This window comes from Leptonychotes weddellii, chromosome 13 (genome assembly GCF_054177405.1).
Source record: "Leptonychotes weddellii isolate Sample4059 chromosome 13, ASM5417740v2, whole genome shotgun sequence".
In the NCBI taxonomy this organism is placed as follows: Eukaryota; Metazoa; Chordata; class Mammalia; order Carnivora; family Phocidae; genus Leptonychotes; species Leptonychotes weddellii.
Genome location: NC_138381.1, coordinates 22,218,058 through 22,238,253, shown reverse-complemented (window position 1 = coordinate 22,238,253; position 20,196 = coordinate 22,218,058). Strand labels below are relative to the sequence as shown.

At 51.8% G+C, this 20,196-nt stretch overlaps 1 protein-coding gene across 1 annotated transcript in view; it reads right to left on the bottom strand.

Moving 5' to 3' along the window:
- Window positions 1-20,196, bottom strand: part of MYO5B (myosin VB) — a 278,618-nt gene that overhangs the window by 47,252 nt on the left and 211,170 nt on the right. Inside the window, 4 exon segments of the mRNA XM_081802529.1 lie at window positions 7,034-7,267; window positions 14,912-15,151; window positions 16,539-16,695; window positions 18,510-18,721. Coding sequence (XP_081658655.1) covers window positions 7,034-7,267; window positions 14,912-15,151; window positions 16,539-16,695; window positions 18,510-18,721 — 843 coding nt within the window.

The following is a 20,196-nucleotide window of genomic DNA, read 5'->3' as shown; positions in this document are numbered from 1 at the left end:
CAGTGCACATGCTGAAAACAGCCGACAGAAGCAAGCACGAGGTGTGTGGCTCTACAAAAGAGAGCCTTGCTGGGGCCTCACATGGAGCTCAATTTGGTGCCACGTCTGGAGGGCAGGACTCTGGTCACCCTCGGCCAAGAACAAGGTACAGGGCTGTCACCTCTGAATTACCCGGCTGTGAGTCACTGTGTGTCAGGTCACCAGCCTGCTTCCCCACACCCACTCTCTGAAGATACAGATGGCTCCCAGAGCACGTGGTCCCCTGCGAAGGCGTCCCAGTTCACTCACCGTCCTCATCCCCCCATCCTCGGGGCATCTACAGTCATCATCCTTCTGCAACGGAACGCAGAAGTCAGGCATGGCTGGCCGGGAGAGCGTGCCTGCCACCACCACTAGGCTGAACCCCAAGCCTCCATTCCCAGGAATGTAGTCTAAGATCATGTAACTTTACTGCAACCACTTATGATCAGGGGAGACTAGTGTAAGCAAGCCACGGTCAACGGCGTGTACCTACTGATGTGTTCTACGGCGCCTGAGCCTTTCTTCCCTGTCTCCCTCCATGGCTTTGACTCATGAAGGTAGGCCTCTGAGGACCTCAGCTTTGTTATTCTGAGCCGTACATCAAAGTGACAGGGGGAGCTTTGTTTTCTTCTTTGCCTGCACAACTCTGAAGGTAGGCCCACTCTCCTGCTCTTCAGTCCCACCCCCCGCTCCACACCCCGGGAGGGCAGAGAGAGACTGCTTCCCCATCCCATGTCCCCAGGTACTGGCCACCCCTCCGTCTTTCCAGCCAGCTAGCACATGGGGAGTTTGCTGGCAGGCACAGCGGGTGACAAACTTCTGCAGCTAAATGGCCTCCCTTCTATGAAGGGTCAGGAATGCAGGCTAGAGAGAGAGACACTTAACACAGAACCAGGCAGGTGTGTTCCCTTCAGCATGATAAATAATACCTTTGCTAGGGTTTGGGGCTTCAACATTATTCAGCAGCTCCATTTTCTCTTGGGCTGGGTGGGGGGCAGAGGGTCTGTTAACTCCTACAGGCAATATTACTGGGAGGGTTTCTTCTACAAGGTTACTTGGGACAGATCATCAGAACCAACGTTGGGGCTAAATCCTATCACTATGAGGCTAATTTAGTCCCTGCTAAGTTAAATGAAACAAATACCCCAGCTTCATGCTCAAGAACTGCCTTTATTGGGGCGCCTGGGTGGCTCAGTCGGTTAGAGGTTTGCCTTCCACTCAGGTCATGATCTCAGGGTCCTGGGATAGAGCCCCACGTCTGCTTCGCCCTCTCCCTCTGTGACCTTTCTTGCTCTGGATCAAATAAAAATTTAAAACTTAAAAGAACTGCCTTTACTAGTTAATCTTTAGGGATATGAACGTAACTCTGGGCTTTTGGGTTTGTCTTTTTTTTCACGTTGGGCATTTAAACCGTAAAAAGGGCCAAATGCAAGGTTTCTAGTAGAAAGCCATGGGACGAACTGATTAGACAATGCCTATCAGAAAAGGCTCTTCTGCCCACCATTGTGTCCTGAGTCCTCTGTCCTCAATGCTGTGCACGAACCATCTAGTAGAAAGTTATAGGCATGGCCCTTGGCAGGAACAACACTTTTAATTCTGCAAAATCCTGGTCCATTCTGAGAGTAAGGTAAATAGTAAAGCACATTCTACGTGGGAAGTTATTTCGTCAAAGGGAAAGGGGCCTGAGCAGAGGAGAGAGAGAAGAGGAAGAATAGACCACACACAGAGGACAGCACAGAAATAAAACTGGAACTCACCTGGGACACATGGCTGTTATCGGGCATGAATACAGCGAGGGAAACAAAGCCAAGGGGAGGATGCTCTCAAAGCTAGAAGGAAGCAGCTGTGCCACCATTCCTGGAACAGCCGCATGGAGCTCATGGCGGAGTCCAGACCCCTGGCCCTGGCTCATGCGTGCTCCTCCTGTCATTCAGCCTCCACTGTGCTAAGACATGGGGTTGAGGAGGAGGATGGGGTCCACGTAGGTTCAGGTAGAACACGACCTCCACAAAGTTACAGGCTAGTTGAGGGAATGATAAATGAACATCTATTGAGCTATTGTTATGTCTCGAGCACAGTTATAAATGGACTTACTGCCTTTGAGGTAGGTACCATCAATGTTTGCTTTTAGGGAAACTGAGGCACAGAAAAGTTAGAGACCTTGCCAAAAGCCGGCCAGGGAGAGGTATAGCTGGCCTTTGCCCTGAGTAGTCTGGGTGCAAGCAGGCCCAGCTGTTTACTATGCTACCATGTGTCTTGACAGTTCAGAAGGCTGACGTATGATGAATGGCGATGTCAACAGCCTATAGCAGGCCTCAGACGACTGGTTCCCACAGCAAGAGTGATAGGATGATGCTCAGGGTGGGAGAGAACTGGTGTGCGCTACAGGGCCTAGTGCCTAAGACAGAGCTGTTCCCCTCTCTGGATACTTCATGGCTAATGTTGCCCTCAAGGTCAGAAGGTCCTTCAAGGTCAGAAGGTCCTTCCCAACCTGACCCCACTGCCTCGCTGGCCTCAATACCCTCCTACCCTTCCTCTTCCTCACTCTGCCTCAGCCCAGTGGCCTCCTTGTTGGTTCTCAAACCTGTCCAGCCTACTCCCACCTCAGGGCCTATGCACCTGCTGTTTACAATGGTTACCCGTCCCCTAGAAATGCTCATGGCTCACCCTCACCTCACTCGGGTGTCTTCTCAGAGAGATGTTCTCTGGCCTCCATAAGCAAACCCATACCTCTCCCTGCCCTCAGAGGTCCCTCTCTCCCCCCTTCACTCTGCTTTATTTTTCTTTATGGCACATGATGGATAATCTGTATTTGATTCCTGTCTGTACATTCTCTCATAACCCCAAATATTTGAGCTCCGTAAGAATGAGAAGGACTTTAAAAAAATTGTTTCCTTCTGCCCCAGTGTGTAGAATGGTCCCTAACACACACAGGCACCCCATAACTATCTGTTCAGTGAATGAGGGGCTTGGACTTCCATGATGTCTTCAATGAGATGATGTTCCTCCACACAGTTGGTGTGGGGTTCTCATTCTAACAACCATCAGCCTCCTTACAAACCACAAACCCTGGAGCTCTGGGAACACAACTCTGTGTCTCCGTTGGCCAGAGAAGTCTTCTCTGCACCTTTGGAGAAAGACTCAAAACACCCCATTGTGAGAACCCCACTAACCCCCCAAGTCAGATCTCTCTCCTTCCGTTTGGAAAAACCCAAAGCCTTGACACTGGAACTTCCCAAGGTCACCAACCAGCGGCTGGCAGATCAGTGACAGATGACGCGATACTGCACACAGCCCCAGCTGCTGAACACCCAGGCCCGGGGGCTGCTCTCCATCCCTCCCAAGTGTCAGGGACCCTTGCTCAGAGCCAGGGTCCGCAACCCTGCACGGAGCCAGGCCTTGCTGGCTCCACCAGGTGAGCTTTGGAGCCGATTCTGGATAATGAGTCATGACTGCATGTCAAGGGTGGCCCTGGGGGCCACGTCTCTTTCATCACGGACACAGAACAGCTCAACTGTCCCCAAAAGCACAGCTGCACATAACGTCGGCACAGGGGTCACTGATAGCTTTAGAAAATAACCCATCACACAGGCGAAAAGGAGGGGAGGCCTATGGCCTGGGTGCACCTGCCCCAGGGAGAGGCCCCAAGAGCAGAGACCTTCAGGGGAGAGGGTGTGCGCTGACACGTGGCTGGGGGCGAGGCGGTGCTGCCCCAGGTCTGCAGCCAGGGGCGGGGGCGGGGGGGGGGGAGGAGGGGAGGTCCTGCCCTCAGGGAGACCCAGCATCTCCCAGCCCAAAGCGGTGTAGTCCTGTGGCCAGACAATGAATATCGTCAGCATTGGGGAGCCCAAAGTTTTCCAGGCTGCCAGTTCCAATAAAGCATTTGCTGACGGACATATCAAACCCATTAATTAACATCTACCCGCAGTCGGCTCCTCACTGTGCTCTGACCGTCTCATCAATCTTGCTCAGGGCAGAGCAGCCTCTAGACAAGCCTGAGAGGAAACCAACTGTCTGATTATTCAGCATTTGTTAAGATTAGACATGGTGCCTTTGATAAATATTAAACCCTGAACAGGCACAAAAGACGAAGGGTGGGGGATAAAAGCTAGCCCCTCTCCCCACCCACTCCCCACAGCCACCGGAATAGAAAAGTTTTAAAGACCCTGGAGAAGGAGGTTCTTTTGCTTCCATTTTCTCTCTTCTTGGAGAGAGGTGGACATTGCACCTAATGAATCATCTTATGCCAGTTCCTTCTCATGCTACTAGCTGGGGATTTGCTTACATTTTGGAGAGAAGGTGCTTTTCTTGTTCTGCCTCTGTGCCTACTGTTCTCCTTCTTGCAGTGTCCTTGAATTGTTTTCTCTTGGCAGTTCCAAGCTCTCATTGTATTTAAGACCTAGCTCAACACACTCCTAGGAAATAATAATTTTTGTAAGGAGAAGAGGAAAGCACCCTCCTCTCTGTTATGCCGTGCCCAGGAAGAGTTTCATTATTATTTTTTTTTTAAGATTTTATTTATTTATTTGACAGAGAGAGAGAGACAGCGAGAGAGGGAACACAAGCAAGGGGAGTGGGAGAGGGAGAAGCAGGCTTCCCACAGAGCAGGGAGCCCGATGCGGGGCTCGATCCCAGGACCCCGGGATCATGACCTGAGCTGAAGGCAGACGCTTAACGACTGAGCCACTGAGGCGCCCCAAGAGTTTCATTATTATAAGCCCTCAGGCTCCCTTGGATGGAGACTTAGACATTTTTAGAGCGCTAAGTCCTCAAACCAGAGAGCCCAAGGGGAAGCAGGTGAGGCGGCTGGGTGGCCGAGGAGTCGAGGGCTGTCTGGGGGGTGGAGACAGGAGACACCCCGGTTTTGTGGATCTGTTGGGTAAACAGACTTCCCACGTGCCTCACCGGACTCGGGTGCCCATGCAGGGAACTTGCTTTTCTTTTTCTCCTGGGGTCCCCAATCTCAAAGGTTTCCAGTTCTAATCCTGGCATCTTCTCTGCCTTTGGATTCCACCGCCTTGTTTTTTAATCCCATGGAAGGGTTACATCCATCTGTTCCCACGGTCAGTAGACACAAGGGCAGAATTCCACCGTTTGTAGGTTACAAGCTTAAAGCTACATTTTAACAGGAGCTTCCTAGTACCACATGCTTTCTCCCAAAGAACGAAGTCCATGCCAGGCCTCGTGCTGGGTGAGCGGGCAGGTTCGCCTGGGTGACATACTGGGGGCGGAAGCTCCTACATTTCCGGGCTAGGCTGGCTGCCTGCCCCGGGAAGCCCCACGTCACACTGTATTCATCACCCAGTCCACACGTGGACTCCGTTTCTGATGCTAGCGAAATCCCCGGGCTCAGGCAAAGCAGTGGCTGGTGGTCAGAAGTCCGGTCTGGGACAGGGAAACCATGGAGGCAAGCTCACCATGAGCCAGCTCAGCTGGCTCTGCGGGCTCGCATCTCACAGAGCAGTCTGTGTGCTCTCCAGCCGTGCCTGAGGGCTTGGGCCAGGAGAAGGTAATGGGGCAGAGGAAGAGGGAAGCGCTACAGGCAGGGCTGGGGTCCTCTTCCTTCTAGAGCCCTCAAATACCATCTCATGGAGTTGGCCAGTTGCAACGTCCAGAAGAAGCCTGAGACATAATCTATACTTACAGGAAAAAACCCCAAAAAACGGCTGAGGGAACTAAGGCCATTAAGCTTGTACTTGGTAATGGCAGGACAGGGAGAAGCATCTAGCCATTCCAATGTCTACCCCAGAACCCTTTCTGTGGTGGCATTTAGCCTGCTTTTTTTTTTTTTTTTTTTTAAAGACTTTGTTAGAGAGAGCAAGTGCGTGTGCAGGGAGAGGGGCAAAGGGAGAGAATCTCAAGCAGACGCTGGGCCAAGCATGGGGCTCGATCTCATGACCCTGAGATCATGACCTGAGCCAAAACCAAGAGTTGGACACTCAACTGAGTGAGCTACCCAGGCACCCCCAGTCTGTCCTTTTTAAAAAATATTTTAGAGAGAGCACACATGCATGCACGTATAGGGGGAGGGGCAGAGAGAGAGAGGGAGAATCTTCAAGCAAAGTCCCCATTGAGCACGGAGCCCAATGTGGGGCTCGAACGCATAACCCAAGAGATCATGACCTGAGCTGAAAACCAAGACTTGGATGCTTAACTGAGCCACCCAGGTGACCCCTGCTCTAATTTTTAAACACAAAGTTATTCCAACATCAGGAACACTGAATCCCTCCCCCATCCTTAGATTTTCAACCCACTGCGACTCTCCAGTATTGGAGGCACTAAATAAGTGGGCAGGTGCTATTTGCCCTGTGGTCTGTGAGTCACTGCAGAGATGCAGGAGTAAACAGTGGTGTCCTGTGTCCACAGGAGGCCCTCCAGTGGGCACGTGGCATTCCCTGGCTTGAACAGTTATCTTGGGAGAGGAGAAGGAAATCTTTGTATCCTGACTTTTCAGATGGGGGAGTAGGGGGCCAATCTCAGGAAGTTCTACTTTACAGGGTGGAGAGAAAACCTACAGAGCACAGCAACCAGAATGGGTGAGTCGGGCCAAAACTATCAACACAAACTTCAGTCAAATTCCCCAAAGTAGGATTACTATGAGCAGGGATGTCTACAGGTTGCGCCAATCCCTGCAACATCAAGAAGAAAAGCCACAACCTCTGTACCGTGCCTCTTGCTAACGAGAACTCGGGCCACAGAGCTGACTCAGTGACTAATTCTAGACTATAAGAAATATGCCCAAAGGCACACATGAGTATTCCTTTCAGGAGATGCCACTGCGTTCAGCTAATAGCAAAACTTAATCAACATGTGTTAGGTGAATGGACATGTGCTCGTGTGGGTTCCCCCAAAGCATGAGCACTTTACGTCTAAATGCAGACAGATGGTCAGTTCATGGGCACAAGCCCCAGTAAAGTCCAGGGCAATTTTAGAGCGGGAAGAAGAAACTGCCCCAGAGGGGTGCTCTGTGAACCAGCCCACTGCCAAGCCACTCCCTCTGGCCTCGACATACCTTTTTCAGCTCTTCCTTCTCCTTGGTGTGGGCATCCTCCAGGATCTTGCGCTCCGAGTGGGCCTTGTGCAGCTCAGCCCGCAGGCTCTCGACCTCCTCCTGCAGCCTCAGGCTGCTGTCCCCACCGTGGCCCTCCTGGTAGTGGGCCAGCTCCTTCTGCAGCTTCTCTACCTCCACGGCGTGTGTGGAGGTGACCGCCACCAGCTGCTCCGACAGCGTCTTGAACTCTTTGTTCTGTGAGAGCACCGACAGCGGGGGAGAGGGGGGGAGGGGAGGGGAGGGGAGGGGAGAAACAGTGGGGAGCAAAGTTATGGGGGCAGGCAAAAGACACGAAGGCAATTAAAAAAGGAACTTCCAAGGTGGAATTAGATTTTATAATCACGGCATGCTTGAGTGCCCTGCTGGCATCCCCCCCCCTCCGCCCCGAGGGAACTCTGTTGTGAGCCTGGGGGCGAGAGAGGAAAAGAACAAAAACCGAAGGGACATTCAAGCCGTGTTTATGAGCCGCGGCAGAGCCAGAAGCCGGCTGACGGCGGTCAGTCTTCTGTGTGGGGCTGGACAGACCCTACAGCTCATTTCTAAGTTGTGGGAACAATGTAGCTGGCTTCCTAGATCTGCAGCCTTAGCTTTTCAGGTTTTCTTGGTCTTTCACACAGGGCCCTCCTGCCCTTGGACTCGCTGGCTCAAAAAGCTGCAACCTAATCGCTAGCTCTGAGACAAAGGACCCCTTTAACATCCCCTCTTCCAAGGAGGCCCTCTGCGGGGCCTAGGGATCCCTCTCACCACCTGTCAGCTCACCCTGGAAGACTCTGACGCCACGCATGGATGCCCCGGCAGATTCTGTCCACCCTGTGCCCCTGCAGACTGGGCACCCAAACCAACAACAGGCAAGCAAGCAGCCTCCCCTCCCCGCCATGTGCCTGGTGCAGCTATGGAAGGGGCCCAGGCACAGCACCCCAGATGGGCTCACACAGAGGGAGCGCAGAGGACCCAGGACCAGTGTCAACGGCTTGTGTCAACATGGGCAAAAACTGGTGCTTCAGGTGGTGAGAGGAACAGCTGAAAGTGGCCAGTGGGGAAAGGGAAGAAGGGGTTCTCCAAGTAAGCAACCGATAATCATTTTTCTTCGTTGCGGTTCTCTGTGGGAGCTTCAAGTAGACCAGAGCTGTTGGCTAAAATACCAGTAAGCCGGGGCATCAGGAATCAATGACTAATTCACATCAGAAAGGAAGCTTCACAGAAAGCTGTGCAGAGTAGCAGAACAGCTGTTGGACCCCACAAGAGGCCATGCATGCTGTGGGACCTCCAGCCCGGGACCTGCTGTGGGTGTCTAAGCAGAACCCGTCCTGCTTTGATACTGCCGAGAGAGATCCTCCTACAGTCCAGGCACACCTTTGGGTCACAACCTGACATGCCCCTAGGTCTGGTCTGGCAGCCAGCCTTGCTGGAAGTAATCACAAGAAATCCAGTTAGGGGTCATCTGTTTAGAAAACTCAATCCTGTCTGTACCTCCCACGCCAACTCTGGTCTGGGTCCCCCACCTCGGAGGCTGAAGGGTCCCTGCCCTAGGGGAGTGGCTTCAGGGAGGAGTAGACGAGACATGTCAACTTTTCTCCACTCGGGGCTGGAAGTGAGGTTCAGCTTAACTGTCCTCTCCAGGTGGCACAGCTGGGTCAGATCACCGTGAGAGTGGAGCAGAGGACTGAGCTGGGGGGTTTCTAGCTGGAACGAGTGTGGGGTGTGGAAGGAGGCACGAAATGTGGTGGCAGCCAGGGGCACAGGCAAAGTCTGCTCCTCTGGAAGAATCTCAGGGAGGACTATGTTCTGCAGATCGGCAGATGACGGCATCCTGCTATGGACACAGATAACACCTTAGGATCCTCATGCAGAGATAACGGTCCTTCTGGGAGGCCAGCTCTTTGTGGCTCCTGACACCCAGGTGGACATGGGACTCAGGACGTCACGGAGTTAAGAGTGGCTGGAGGTGGACAGACCTGTGTTCCTATGCCGGCTCTATCCTTGATCAGTTGCGTCTGTCTGATCAGGTCCTTCCACCTCTCTGTGCCCCAGTTTCCTTGTGTGTGAAAGGGGGACCGACAGTAAGTCCTTCCTCAGGGTTTTTATCAGATGCAGGGAGATCTAGTGACTTGCCGCTGCCTGGCACACAGTAAGTGCCCAATAAACAGGAGCTGTCTCCTTCGCTCAGTTCTGCAGGGAGTCCTGGGGAGAGATGCTCTGAACGCTCTGCTGGTCCCCGGAGGTGGTGGGGAGACTCCTAACAGCAGCACCTGGGCAGCTCCTTATTTCATCATCAGCATCCAAAAATAATCACTGGGGACTCATTGCAGCTGCACGTTTCATGGTCCGGAGGTATGATTTCAGAAAGGAAGACCCCAGAGGAGCCCAGCAGTTTCCCGGCTTATCCTCATGCCGTATGTCCCCATCAGGTGCCCACAACTGTGCAGCTAAGCCCGACACGGGGGCTGGTGTGGGGCACTTGCTCCCTCATAGACCCCAGAAACCCTCCCTGCAATGGCAGGCTGAGCTCCTCAGTGCCGCCTTGTCAGTGTGACCAGGAGACCTGGCCAGCTCTGTCCTGCACCAGTGAGGGCCTTTCCCTAATATCAGGGCGTGGGGATTTCCAGATAGACCCCTATTCTCCCTGGGCTCCTCAAACATCCCGAGAAGATGCTCACTCTGCCCCTACCACTAAAGGGCACAGAGCTGTCCTCAATTGCCAACGAGGAACCTGTCTGGGAAGGTAAGTTGAGACTCTCTGCTATTTATTACTTTCTCAAAAGCTTATATATTTTTTTCCTCTCAAAGATTTGCCTGGTAAAATTTTTTATGCTTGAAATGTTTCCCCCACCTGAAGGATATGGCATTCACCTGTTCCTCTGGTCCATGGTCCCAAGCCCTCTGCTGGCCTCTACAGCACTTTTGTATGAACCAGGAAAGGCACCACCTCCAGGAGGATGAGCTCCACAGAGCTGCCTCTCGGGGTGGACACAGGCCCAGGGGTGCACAGCTTAGAACAGAGGACACCTCCTCTTCCTCAGGGCAGCAGTGCTCCAGAGCTCATAGTCAGATGAGCAGAGGATGGTCCCCAACCCTACTTGTCCCCATTGCCAACTACCCTTGTGCAGTGTACAACGTGCAGAACTATATGGAAGCGGTTTCAAGTAGTTCCCAGTCAATGGTCTACAGACCCCTGGGGAAAGGGGTGAGGAAGTCATTGCAAGACTACATCATGAAAAATAACATGTTCCACACATATTACTAGCACTTATTGGGTGCTTACTATGGGGTGGGCACTGTACTACCTAATTCATATATATACATATATATTAACTCATTCACTCCTGAAAATCCTATGTAGTGAGACTGATTAATATCCCCATTTCATTTAAGGAAAATGCACTGGAGGCCATAAAACTGTAAATTATACTATTTTTCAATTATCTTTGGATGCTCTCATGAATCAAAATAACTAATTTAACATATCTATTAAATGTATACTAAGTATACTGAATCAATCTGATTTAAAAGGCTACTAACAACCCACAGAATTCTCTTTTTTCAGACAAAATATTTAAATACAGCATTGTACTCATAAAAGTCTAATAAACTTGACCTCATTATAAAAGAAATGGTAGATTCAATTGGCCTAGTCACTCTACATGTTGTGCCTGAATAAAGCCAGAATGGTAGAAAGCGAAGTTCACTGGCTACATCATTTTGACAGAAACATGTCACAGCACAGGCCTACATCAGGGACACTGTAAGAAATGGTCCCAGGAACTGTCCCTTCACTGCTGAAAGATATTATGAAGGATGTGGCTTACGATACCACAGATTACGAAAACCCGCAGGAAGAACTCTCAACACTGGGGACAGCTCCAATCCTCCTAAACTGTTCTGTTTGCTTGGGAACTTGGTGCCAATTTCGTGTCTTGTCACTTTAGTTGGGTGCAGAAAACCTTAGACATGAATTTTCGTGGCAAGGTACCCTGGATTTATCCTTTAGTTTCCTCCTCTGCTGAATTCTTGGCAGTGGGGATACCTTAAAAAAAAAAAAAAAAAAAAAAGCTCCCCCAGGTAATCCTCTAGGGCAGCCTGGAGTCAGGAACCACTACTTGAGCCACATCATAGTATCAGTGAATTTTCGAGCTAGAAGTTACTTTAGAAATCTTGGGCCAACCTCCTTGAAAGAACTCAAGGCCCAGTTATAGATTCGGCCGTAATCCCTAGCTGTCAGGTCTGGTTGCAAGTATAATTGAGACAGAACTCAGGCCTCCATCCAGCTGGGACTTTGCCCACTACCCCATGCTGCTCTGACAAATACTTTCGGATGCCTTTGCCTATCCTCTCCTTCTGCTTAAGAACTTTGGGGCGCCTGGGTGGCTCAGTTGGTTAAGCGACTGCCTTCGGCTCAGGTCATGATCCTGGAGTCCCGGGATCGAGTCCCGCATCGGGCTCCCTGCTTGGCAGGGAGTCTGCTTCTCCCTCTGACCCTCCTCCCCCTCATGCTCTCTGTCTCTCATTCTCTCTGTCTCAAATAAATAAATAAAATCTTTAAAAAAAAAAAAAAAAAAAAGAACTTTGTGTGTCAGGAGAGCAGTGACCAGAGTTGTCTCCAAGGCATGACAGAAAGAACAGAAGGACATTCAATTCCAAATGGCTAGCCCCATCTGCCAAGAGACTGCAATCAGCAAGCATCTCCGAAGACCTGGTGCCAAGATTATGCTGGTGATTATGCTGATGGCTCCTCGCATGCAGAGTGCGAGGGGAATTCCTTGACACTGGATCACACACCCCACGTAAAAGGCCAACTGGTCCAAGGACGATGCCATCTATATGCGAAGGAACCCAAAACAAAACAGAGTCTTCCTCGGATTGAGGAATTCTCACATGTCCAAAGAGTCTCCAAATGTGCAGATATCCTATATTTGGTCGAGGTGGCAGCATGTTCTCTGGAACCAGATTGCCAGGTTTCGATCCTAGCCATGCTACTTACTAGTGTGTGGGCTTGGGCAGGCTACTTAACCTCTGTGCCTCAGTTTAAAATGGGAAGATTATCATCTCATCAGGTCTTGGTGAGATTAAATAAATATTTGAGAATGGTGCCTGGCACATAGTGGAGCAATGCAGGGAGGGGTACGAGAAAGCAAGATCTAATCCAGCCCTCCTACCTCTTCTGCTCACCCTCTGCACATAGGGCACGCTACCCGGGGTAGAGAACACCTGCCACCACTCACAGATGTTTGCCAAGCAGGAAGCTTAAGGCAAAAATCTTTTTTTAAAAATAGGCCTTTTAAATCTGCTTCTCTTTGATGTTCCAGCACGCGGTTTGTAAAATATCAGATTTATTTTTAACCTCTCGCATTAACTTCAGAAATCAGCAAAGCCAACGCAGGGCCCAATGGCTTGGGGCTCGTGGCAGGGTGCAGCGTTGCCAATTAAGCGTACTCGTCCCTCCGACTAGGCTGTACTCAGAAGGTTAATTGGCAAATTTTGATTATGCAAGTATCTTTTGTGGTCCATCATCAATGGCCACAATAACAACAATACCCAGGTCCTATCTGTACTTGTGTTTTTCAAATGGCCAGTTCTTTCTGCTCCTGTCCCTCGGGCAGATGTGTCTCCCTCCCTGAGCAGGCATTGTCATTACAAGCTGAGCAGGGGCAGGTACCCAGTGTCTCCGAGCCCCGCACTCGAGCTTCCCCACTAAGGTCCCCAGCAAACAAGACACCCCGTCGAACTCACACAGGCAACATCAACATCCAGGACCACGGCTTCTTCTTGGGAAGCCTGGTCTTTCGCAAGAGCAGAGAAGCAAGGGCATTTTACTGCTATCTGTGCACTGCTTTTGGGCTGCTATCTGGGGCAAGTAGGTTAGGTATAAAATGGTTTATTTATGTTCTTGCCCCTACTGGGGTCACGTGAAGCTTCCAAACTGCCTAGCCTAGAACAGATGCGACACAACGGCGTGACCTCCGGAGCAATGCCTGGTGACTCTAACTCGAATTCTGTCTCCACACTACACAGCCCACTCTAGCATTGTGTTCTCTCCCTCTCCTTTCCCCTAGGAGGCACCTGAAACCCTCAAGGGTACTGCAGAAGCCTGCTCCTCTGGTCATCTTACCAACCCTGCATGAGCAAAGTGACCGTGAGCCTGCTTTCAATGCTGGGAACCCATCTTGGCAAGGACAAGGCCCAGGGAAGGGCTCACAGTTTAGTGATGCTTGGGGTTAAAAAAACCCTAGCATCACCCTCGTTATGGCTGTGGGATCAGAGAGACCACGGCTGGAATGCTGGCTTTAGAATTTTCAAATTCTGTGACCTCATCAAGGTACTTGGAAGTCCCTGAACCACCATTTCCTCATCTATGAAATGACCTCCCAAGCCCATGGAGGATCAAATGAGAGTGAACATAAAATGCCTGTCACAGGGGATGGCACGTGGGGGTGCACAGGAAGTCATTAGGGTAGTTGGTGCTGTTGGCCCTGTTGGCATAAGACCGTTCCCTTGTAATAAGCGTCCATGTGGGTCAGAGCCATCCTCTGTTCACCAAGCCTAACAGAGCACCAGAAACTGTCAAGCACCAGATAAAGTTGTTCCAAAGAGGAAGATGAAGGAAGACTGGCCACAGGAGCCACCAAAGAGTGGGTGTACGGACCTGTGTGCACATGGGCCTGCTTCATCTTTCCAACCTGGTGGAGGGTGCCAAGCATTCTGTGCTTGTTTCAGATTCCCTGCAGTGCCCAGCACAATACTCCACACCCGCAGGGACCTGACCAATGACCTGTCACTTGTGTGACTGGTTGAGGTGGCTGGGGTAGGAAAAGGAAGAAGCATGAACATAATAGTGGTGACCACTTCCTGAGCTCCCCAGGGCAGACCAGACCCTTTGTGCACGTTCAATCACTTACACTCTTACAGTCCTAGCAGCCCCATTTTATGGATAAGCAAACTGAGGCTCAGAGGGATCAAGCCACTCGACTTGAATTTGAATTGGATTTTTTCTGATTCCAAAGCAAGTGCTCTTCCCACCACACAACGCGACAGAGGCAGAAGAGCAGAGTGGTGAAGAACATGGGTTCTAGAGCTGGACAAGTGGGGTTCAGATCGTGGCCTCGCCGCTATCGCCTGTGTGACCCTCTTTCCCTTCCGGGGCTGCTGGGAGGATTAACAGGCTAACAGAGACAAAGCACTAGGACGTCCGCTATCGTTACCACTCCGGGCTGCCTCCACCAGGGCAGGAAACCATGACTCTGGGCTGGTGTGGCTGCTTCCTCTTGCTGGTATCACAAACCACCGTTAAGTCAGCAGTACGAATCTACTGAAACGCTACAAACCTTATGACCGTACAGTTCTGGAGGTCAGAAGTCTCAAAGGGTCAGAGCAGGGCTGTGTTCCTGCTCGAGGCTCCAGTGGGGAATACGGTCCTGCCTGTTCTAGCTCCCAGAGGCGCCTGCGTCCCTGGCTCACGGCCCCGCCTCATGCCAACCTCTGCCACTGCCTCTCTTCCGAATCTGACCCTCTTGCCTCCCTCTCACGAGGACCCTTGTGAATATACTGGGTCCATTCATAATCTGGGCTCATCTCCCCATCACAAGACCCTTCACTCCATCACCTCTGCAAAGTTCCACTTGCCATGTGAGGTCACATAGTCATGGGTCCCAGGGATTAGGATGCAAACATCTTTGGGGGCGGGGGCGGCATTATTCTGTCTGCCATAGTTGGTAGCCGTTCTTGTTGACTGGGGTGACACCCTCAGGACATCTGTAATTCCTCAGGTCCCTGGTGCACACAGTTCCCTGGGGAGTTCTCTCAAACGTGCCCCCCTGCCCCTGGTTGGGCGCCCGGGACGCAGACCTGGTCATCGATTTTCCGCTGCAGTTGGACCACCTTGTTCTCCATGCCCACGTTGAGGCGTTTCAGGTGCTCTGCGGAGCGGGCCTCGATCTTGAGGACCTTCAGCTCCTGCTTGGCCTTGAGCATCCGGAAGGCGCACTGAATGACGATAGCCGCCCCCCGCAGTCGCCGAAAGTGCCTGCGTGCCATCCAGCCCCGCACGTGCTTCTGGAGAATGGTGGCCTTATGCTCCATGAGGACCTGGTGGGGGACAAGCACATACCTGCTGGGTTTGCACGGCAGGAAGAAGGGAGACTCACGTACTGCCTGGAGGACTGGAAGGAAATGTATGACATCGGCGTGCTCCACCCTGGCGTCTGACCATGTTTGTTTTCTCATGGTCCCTTCAGGGTTTCAGTTTTATTAGTTAGAAAATCATACCTTCTCTGATCACAGAAGAGAGAAATGTTCCTTTTAGGAGCAAAGAATATTTTTGACATTTCCTTCCAACCCATCTTCCATCTTAGCTTTGAGCTTCAGCTGTATGGGGGTGATATGGTGGAATGGATGTGTCCTGATTCAAGGCTCCCCGAGTCCTTCAGCTTCACCGGAATAATGGCAAGGAGACCAGAATCCCCCCTCTCCTGACCTCACCTTGCTAAGCTTTAGGTTCCTAACTTGTCAAATGAGGGGGTGCCTCATTTGATGCCTACTATCGCCCTCTGCTCTCACATCTGAGTGAGCCCAAGACAGGTCACCAGGCTCTGCCACTGGCTGACCGAGTGCCCTTGGGCAGGTGACAGCTTCCCCAAGCACCTCAGCTGTCCAAGGGGCACAATGATATGCACCCACCCTACCCGTGATGGTTAGGGTCACACCTTCACTTGACTGGCCTCAGGGTGCCCAGATTAAACACTGCCTCTGGGTGTGTCTGTGGGGGTGTTTCTAGATGAGATGAGCATTTGAATTGGTGGACTCCCCTCCCCAGGGTGGAAGGGCATCATCCCTGAGCGCCTGAAGAGAACAAAAGGCAGAGGAAGGAGGAATTCGCCCCCTTTTCTCCTGCCTCACTGCTGGAATTAGGACATCTTGTCTCATTTTTTCCTGCCCTTGGACTGAGATTCACACCATCCGCTCCCCTGGTTCTCAGGCCTTCAGACTTGGACTGAATGACATCTGTGGATAGCCGATGGTGGGACTTCCTGGCCTCCATAACTGGGTGGGCGATTTCCTGAGAATCTCGACATATGTATATACACACACGTACATCTCCTATGGGTTCCACTTCTCCGGAAAACCCTAATGCACTGCACCTCATGGGACTTTGGAAGGATTCAGTGGGGGCAAAGTTGTGAAATCACTTAGAAAGTTAGGAGCACCTTGCAAATATTCACAGTGGTGATAATCTACTTACGGCTGCTTTAGTTCTCTCTTTTTAAAAGATTTTTTATCTATTTTTGAGAGAGAGAGCATAAGCATGAGCGGGGGGAGGGACAGAAGGAGAAGCAGACTCCCTGATGAGGACCCCAGGACCCCGGCATCATGACCTGAGCTGAAGGCAGACACTTAACCGACTGAGCCACCCGGGTGCCCCTGCTGCTTTAGTTCTCAACCTGCAGCCTGCGAGTCCCCTGGGGCAGCTCCACACCTGCTGGTAGATTCTCCTCACGAACATGCCCCGAGCGAAGGCCTGGATGACGATGGCGGCCCTGCGGGCCCTCTGGTAGGCCAGGTGGGCCCTCCGCATGCGGCACTGCTTCTGGAACACAACAGCTGCTCGGGTCCTCCGCAGATGCTCAGCCAGCCTGGGGAGGGAGAAGACGGGCGGGCCCTGCTGACGCAAGCCTCTCCCCACTCAGCCCTGCCTGGACACTGCAGGCCGAGCCAGCTTTACACTCTGACAGAATGCAGCAGCACCACGGGCACCCAAATCTCAGGCTCTGAGCCGCAGAATGTCTAAGGAGTCTGAGTCTGACCGACTCCATGATCCCCATCTGCTCACTCCCCCACCCACTGAGCCCCTCGGTCCAACCTGGGCAGTCCCCAGTGACATCGCGTGCTTATGCTTCTGTCTGTCCCGTCTACCCCCACTCGGCTTGGAGATACTAGGAGCCGGGTCTCAATCATGCCTGCCCCCTACATCTAGTAAGGGCCAGGCCTGGAGGTGCTTGGTATCTATTTGCTGAATGAATAAAACCTTCTCAGGCCCACACCCATCTCTCCCTGCTTTCTCATCTCCCTCGCCCTTTCTGCCCAGAAGGCATTACATATGGACACCTGACTTTCTGGTTTCACTTCAACATTCCCCACCGCACCCCCAGGTAAGACAAAGTCAATCGGACACTTCTTACCTTCCCTTCAGGGCTTCGTTTGGTGCCAGGCTCATAGCAAATGCTCAGAGACTCAGAATATTAAAAGCTTCCTGGAAAAGCCCTCAGAAATCATCTAGCAGAGCCCCAGAGGAGGAAGGAACCCCCCCGCCCCGACACACCCTGCCTGCTGAAGGGAGTCTGATTCCCCAGTCTAACTCTCCGTAAGCACGTTCTCCCTCAGTGGGCCCTGCATATCCCTGGGGTCACAAACTCCTAAAGGGAGAACGCAGGCCAACTCCATTTTAGATCCTCACCATCCACCACGTAAGACAGAGTTGCACGCACAGGGGTACTCAGCAAGGACTTGGCTAGTTTGCCCCGACTGTCGAGGATTACCTTGTGTTGATGCTAATGACAACTTTTTATTTCTCTAGCTTTTGTTCCAGAGATCAGATCTTGGTGGTTCAGCGGTAACGAATCTGGTTATGCCCAGATAAACAGCTTACGGCAAGGATGTGAGCGTCAGCAGGAATAATCTTCTAACTTTATGGTACAAAGGACGCCTGCTCTGACTTGTAACTCGGGGGCTTTCCCCGCCCCCCCTTTTAACATTCCAGCCCAAGTGACTGAATAGCCACTTGTGGAAGTCTGGCTTCCCAATACAAGACTTCATGGCAAATTGTCACTTCCCCAAGGAAATCGCTATATTGAGAGCGCGCTGATTTTGAACCAGGGGAGCGTCTTAGGGGAGGCCGTGTCCCATGTGCTCTCTCAGTGGAGATGCTCACAATGCTCTGGTGCCTCATCTATCTAATGAGACCAGGTAGGAGGTGAGGTAGTTTCCGCTTCGCAGTGCTGGGCTGGGGAGCCAGGCTGGCATCCAGGCTCCGCCCTGCATGGTGGTAGGTGTTTAGACAAGTCACATCCTCAGCGCAGACTCCATTCAGTGACTCCCCAACAGGAACTCCAAAGATCTTTCCAGCTCTAATTACCAAATTCCCAAGGGATTTGGAAACTGTTGCTGTAAATCAGGAAGCTGAGTGGAAACTGCGAAAGGCGGAATTTGTCTCCTTTTCTAAAAGATTACCTTAGGATTTAGACAAAGGGAAAATGGTGGACAGACTGGGGGAACCAAGAGACTTGGAACTAGACTTACTCCCTCAGGTGAGAAGGGCACAGGAGAAGGGTGCCCAACTCATGGGAGAAAGCTGGGGTACAGACAACCACTCTAACTAGGCTGAGAGAGGCCAACCAGCTAAGTCCCCCCACCCCACTCCGCTATCCAGATGTGCCCCAGCGTGGCTCACCTGCGGGCCAGGTGTCCTCGGCAGTACCTCTGCAGAGTTAAGGTAGCAGCCTTCAACCTGCGGTATTTCACCTTCTGTAGCCAGCCCCGGACCGTCTTCTGGATCATGATGGTAGCTGCCCGGAACTTGTCGGCCCGAAGCTTCTCTAGGTAGGCCACCTGGCCTGCCCGGAAGAAGATCTTGGTGCGGCCAAACTGGAACTTGTCAGGATCCTTTACAAGGCAGGGAGGGGAGCATCAGAGAGACAACATGTCCCACCATCCCGGTTCTTTGGGGCAGAGTTCGAATAGCCCTGCTCTTAGATGCAGACACTCTCTCAGCATCCAGTGAGCAGGCTAAGTCCCTTCTACTAGACTCAAGGGACTAAGGTGTCCAGGGTGCAGCAGAGAGCAAGACGCCTGCCCTCAAGCAACTGACATCATGGTGAGAGAAGACAAGCAAAGGCTGAGTAAGTTTTCAGGCAGTGGTAAAGACTATGAAGACAATAAAACTGGGGACTTTATAGGTGGCATGGGGATGTTAAAATAGGATAATGCAGGACGGCATTTCTCTGGAGGTGATACGTAAGCAAAAACATGAATAAACTCAAGGAGGCAGCCCCGGGAAAACGTAGAAGAGGAAAGTTCCAGGAGACGAACAGAGGAGATGCAAATGTGTTGTGGTAGCCAAAAGCAAGGTGTGTTTGAGGAATAGGAGAGCCAGGGTGGTTAAACGTGGGGGGGAATGAGGGAGGCCGGCAGAAGTTAATCACTAGAGGCCTTGCAGACCACAGCACACGGTTGGGATGCGAAGCCCCTGGTGATGCTCTGAGCACGGAAATGACCCACTCGGGTCATTAAGAAAAGATTATCCTCAAACCACCACCCTGTTGTATGTGTAATTCCAGATTGCAAAAAACCCTCCAAATAAATTTTGATTTCAGACTATGTTTTGAGATTTTTTTTTTTTTTTACATATAATTACGGTCTTAATTATATCTATTTAGGTTCAAATTAATTACCTTTCCCTGTGCTTACCCCCGTGGATAAGGAACGGGGGCCCAGCAGTGAGCTCGTGCACCAGGCTGGGACAGAAACACCTGAGAGTTAACCCGCTGTAACGGAGTACTTTGTAAATAAACTTCTTCCTAATTTTATTCACCGGCATGACGACCATAAGGAAGAAGTAATGAGCCAAGGTCTAAGGAAAACACACAAGAACATGTTTCAGGTTGACAAATGGCTCTGAAAGAATGCTGAATCACCACCCTTTATAGGCTCCTTGCACAGGGATGACGGAGCTGCCGAAGCTGGGGCTCAGCATCCAACGAGACTGTCTCTGACCATGTCCTTCACAGCCAGGCTGCAGGTGAAGTCTGGGAGGGGCGAGGTGCGGGCCTGGCTCTCGTCCCTGCCTCTGTTCAGGGCCATGTACCCAACGGGCTCCCAGCATATGCTGCGAGGAACAGGGCTGGATCAGGGTGGGAAGCTTCCAGGCAGCCAAGGCCCTGCCTTCATCACTGCCCTCCTGGCAGGGGCTCCTTCTCAGTGTGGCAGGGCCAGGGAGCAAAAGGTGGGTGGCTCAGCCCTCACAGTCAGAAAGCAGCCTGCCTCCTCAGGCTTCAGCCAAGCCTGGACCTGGGGGAGTCTGGTGCAGCCCAGGAACCAGAGTCCACACACTTGTTTCCTATTCTGGAAAAGCCACCCGG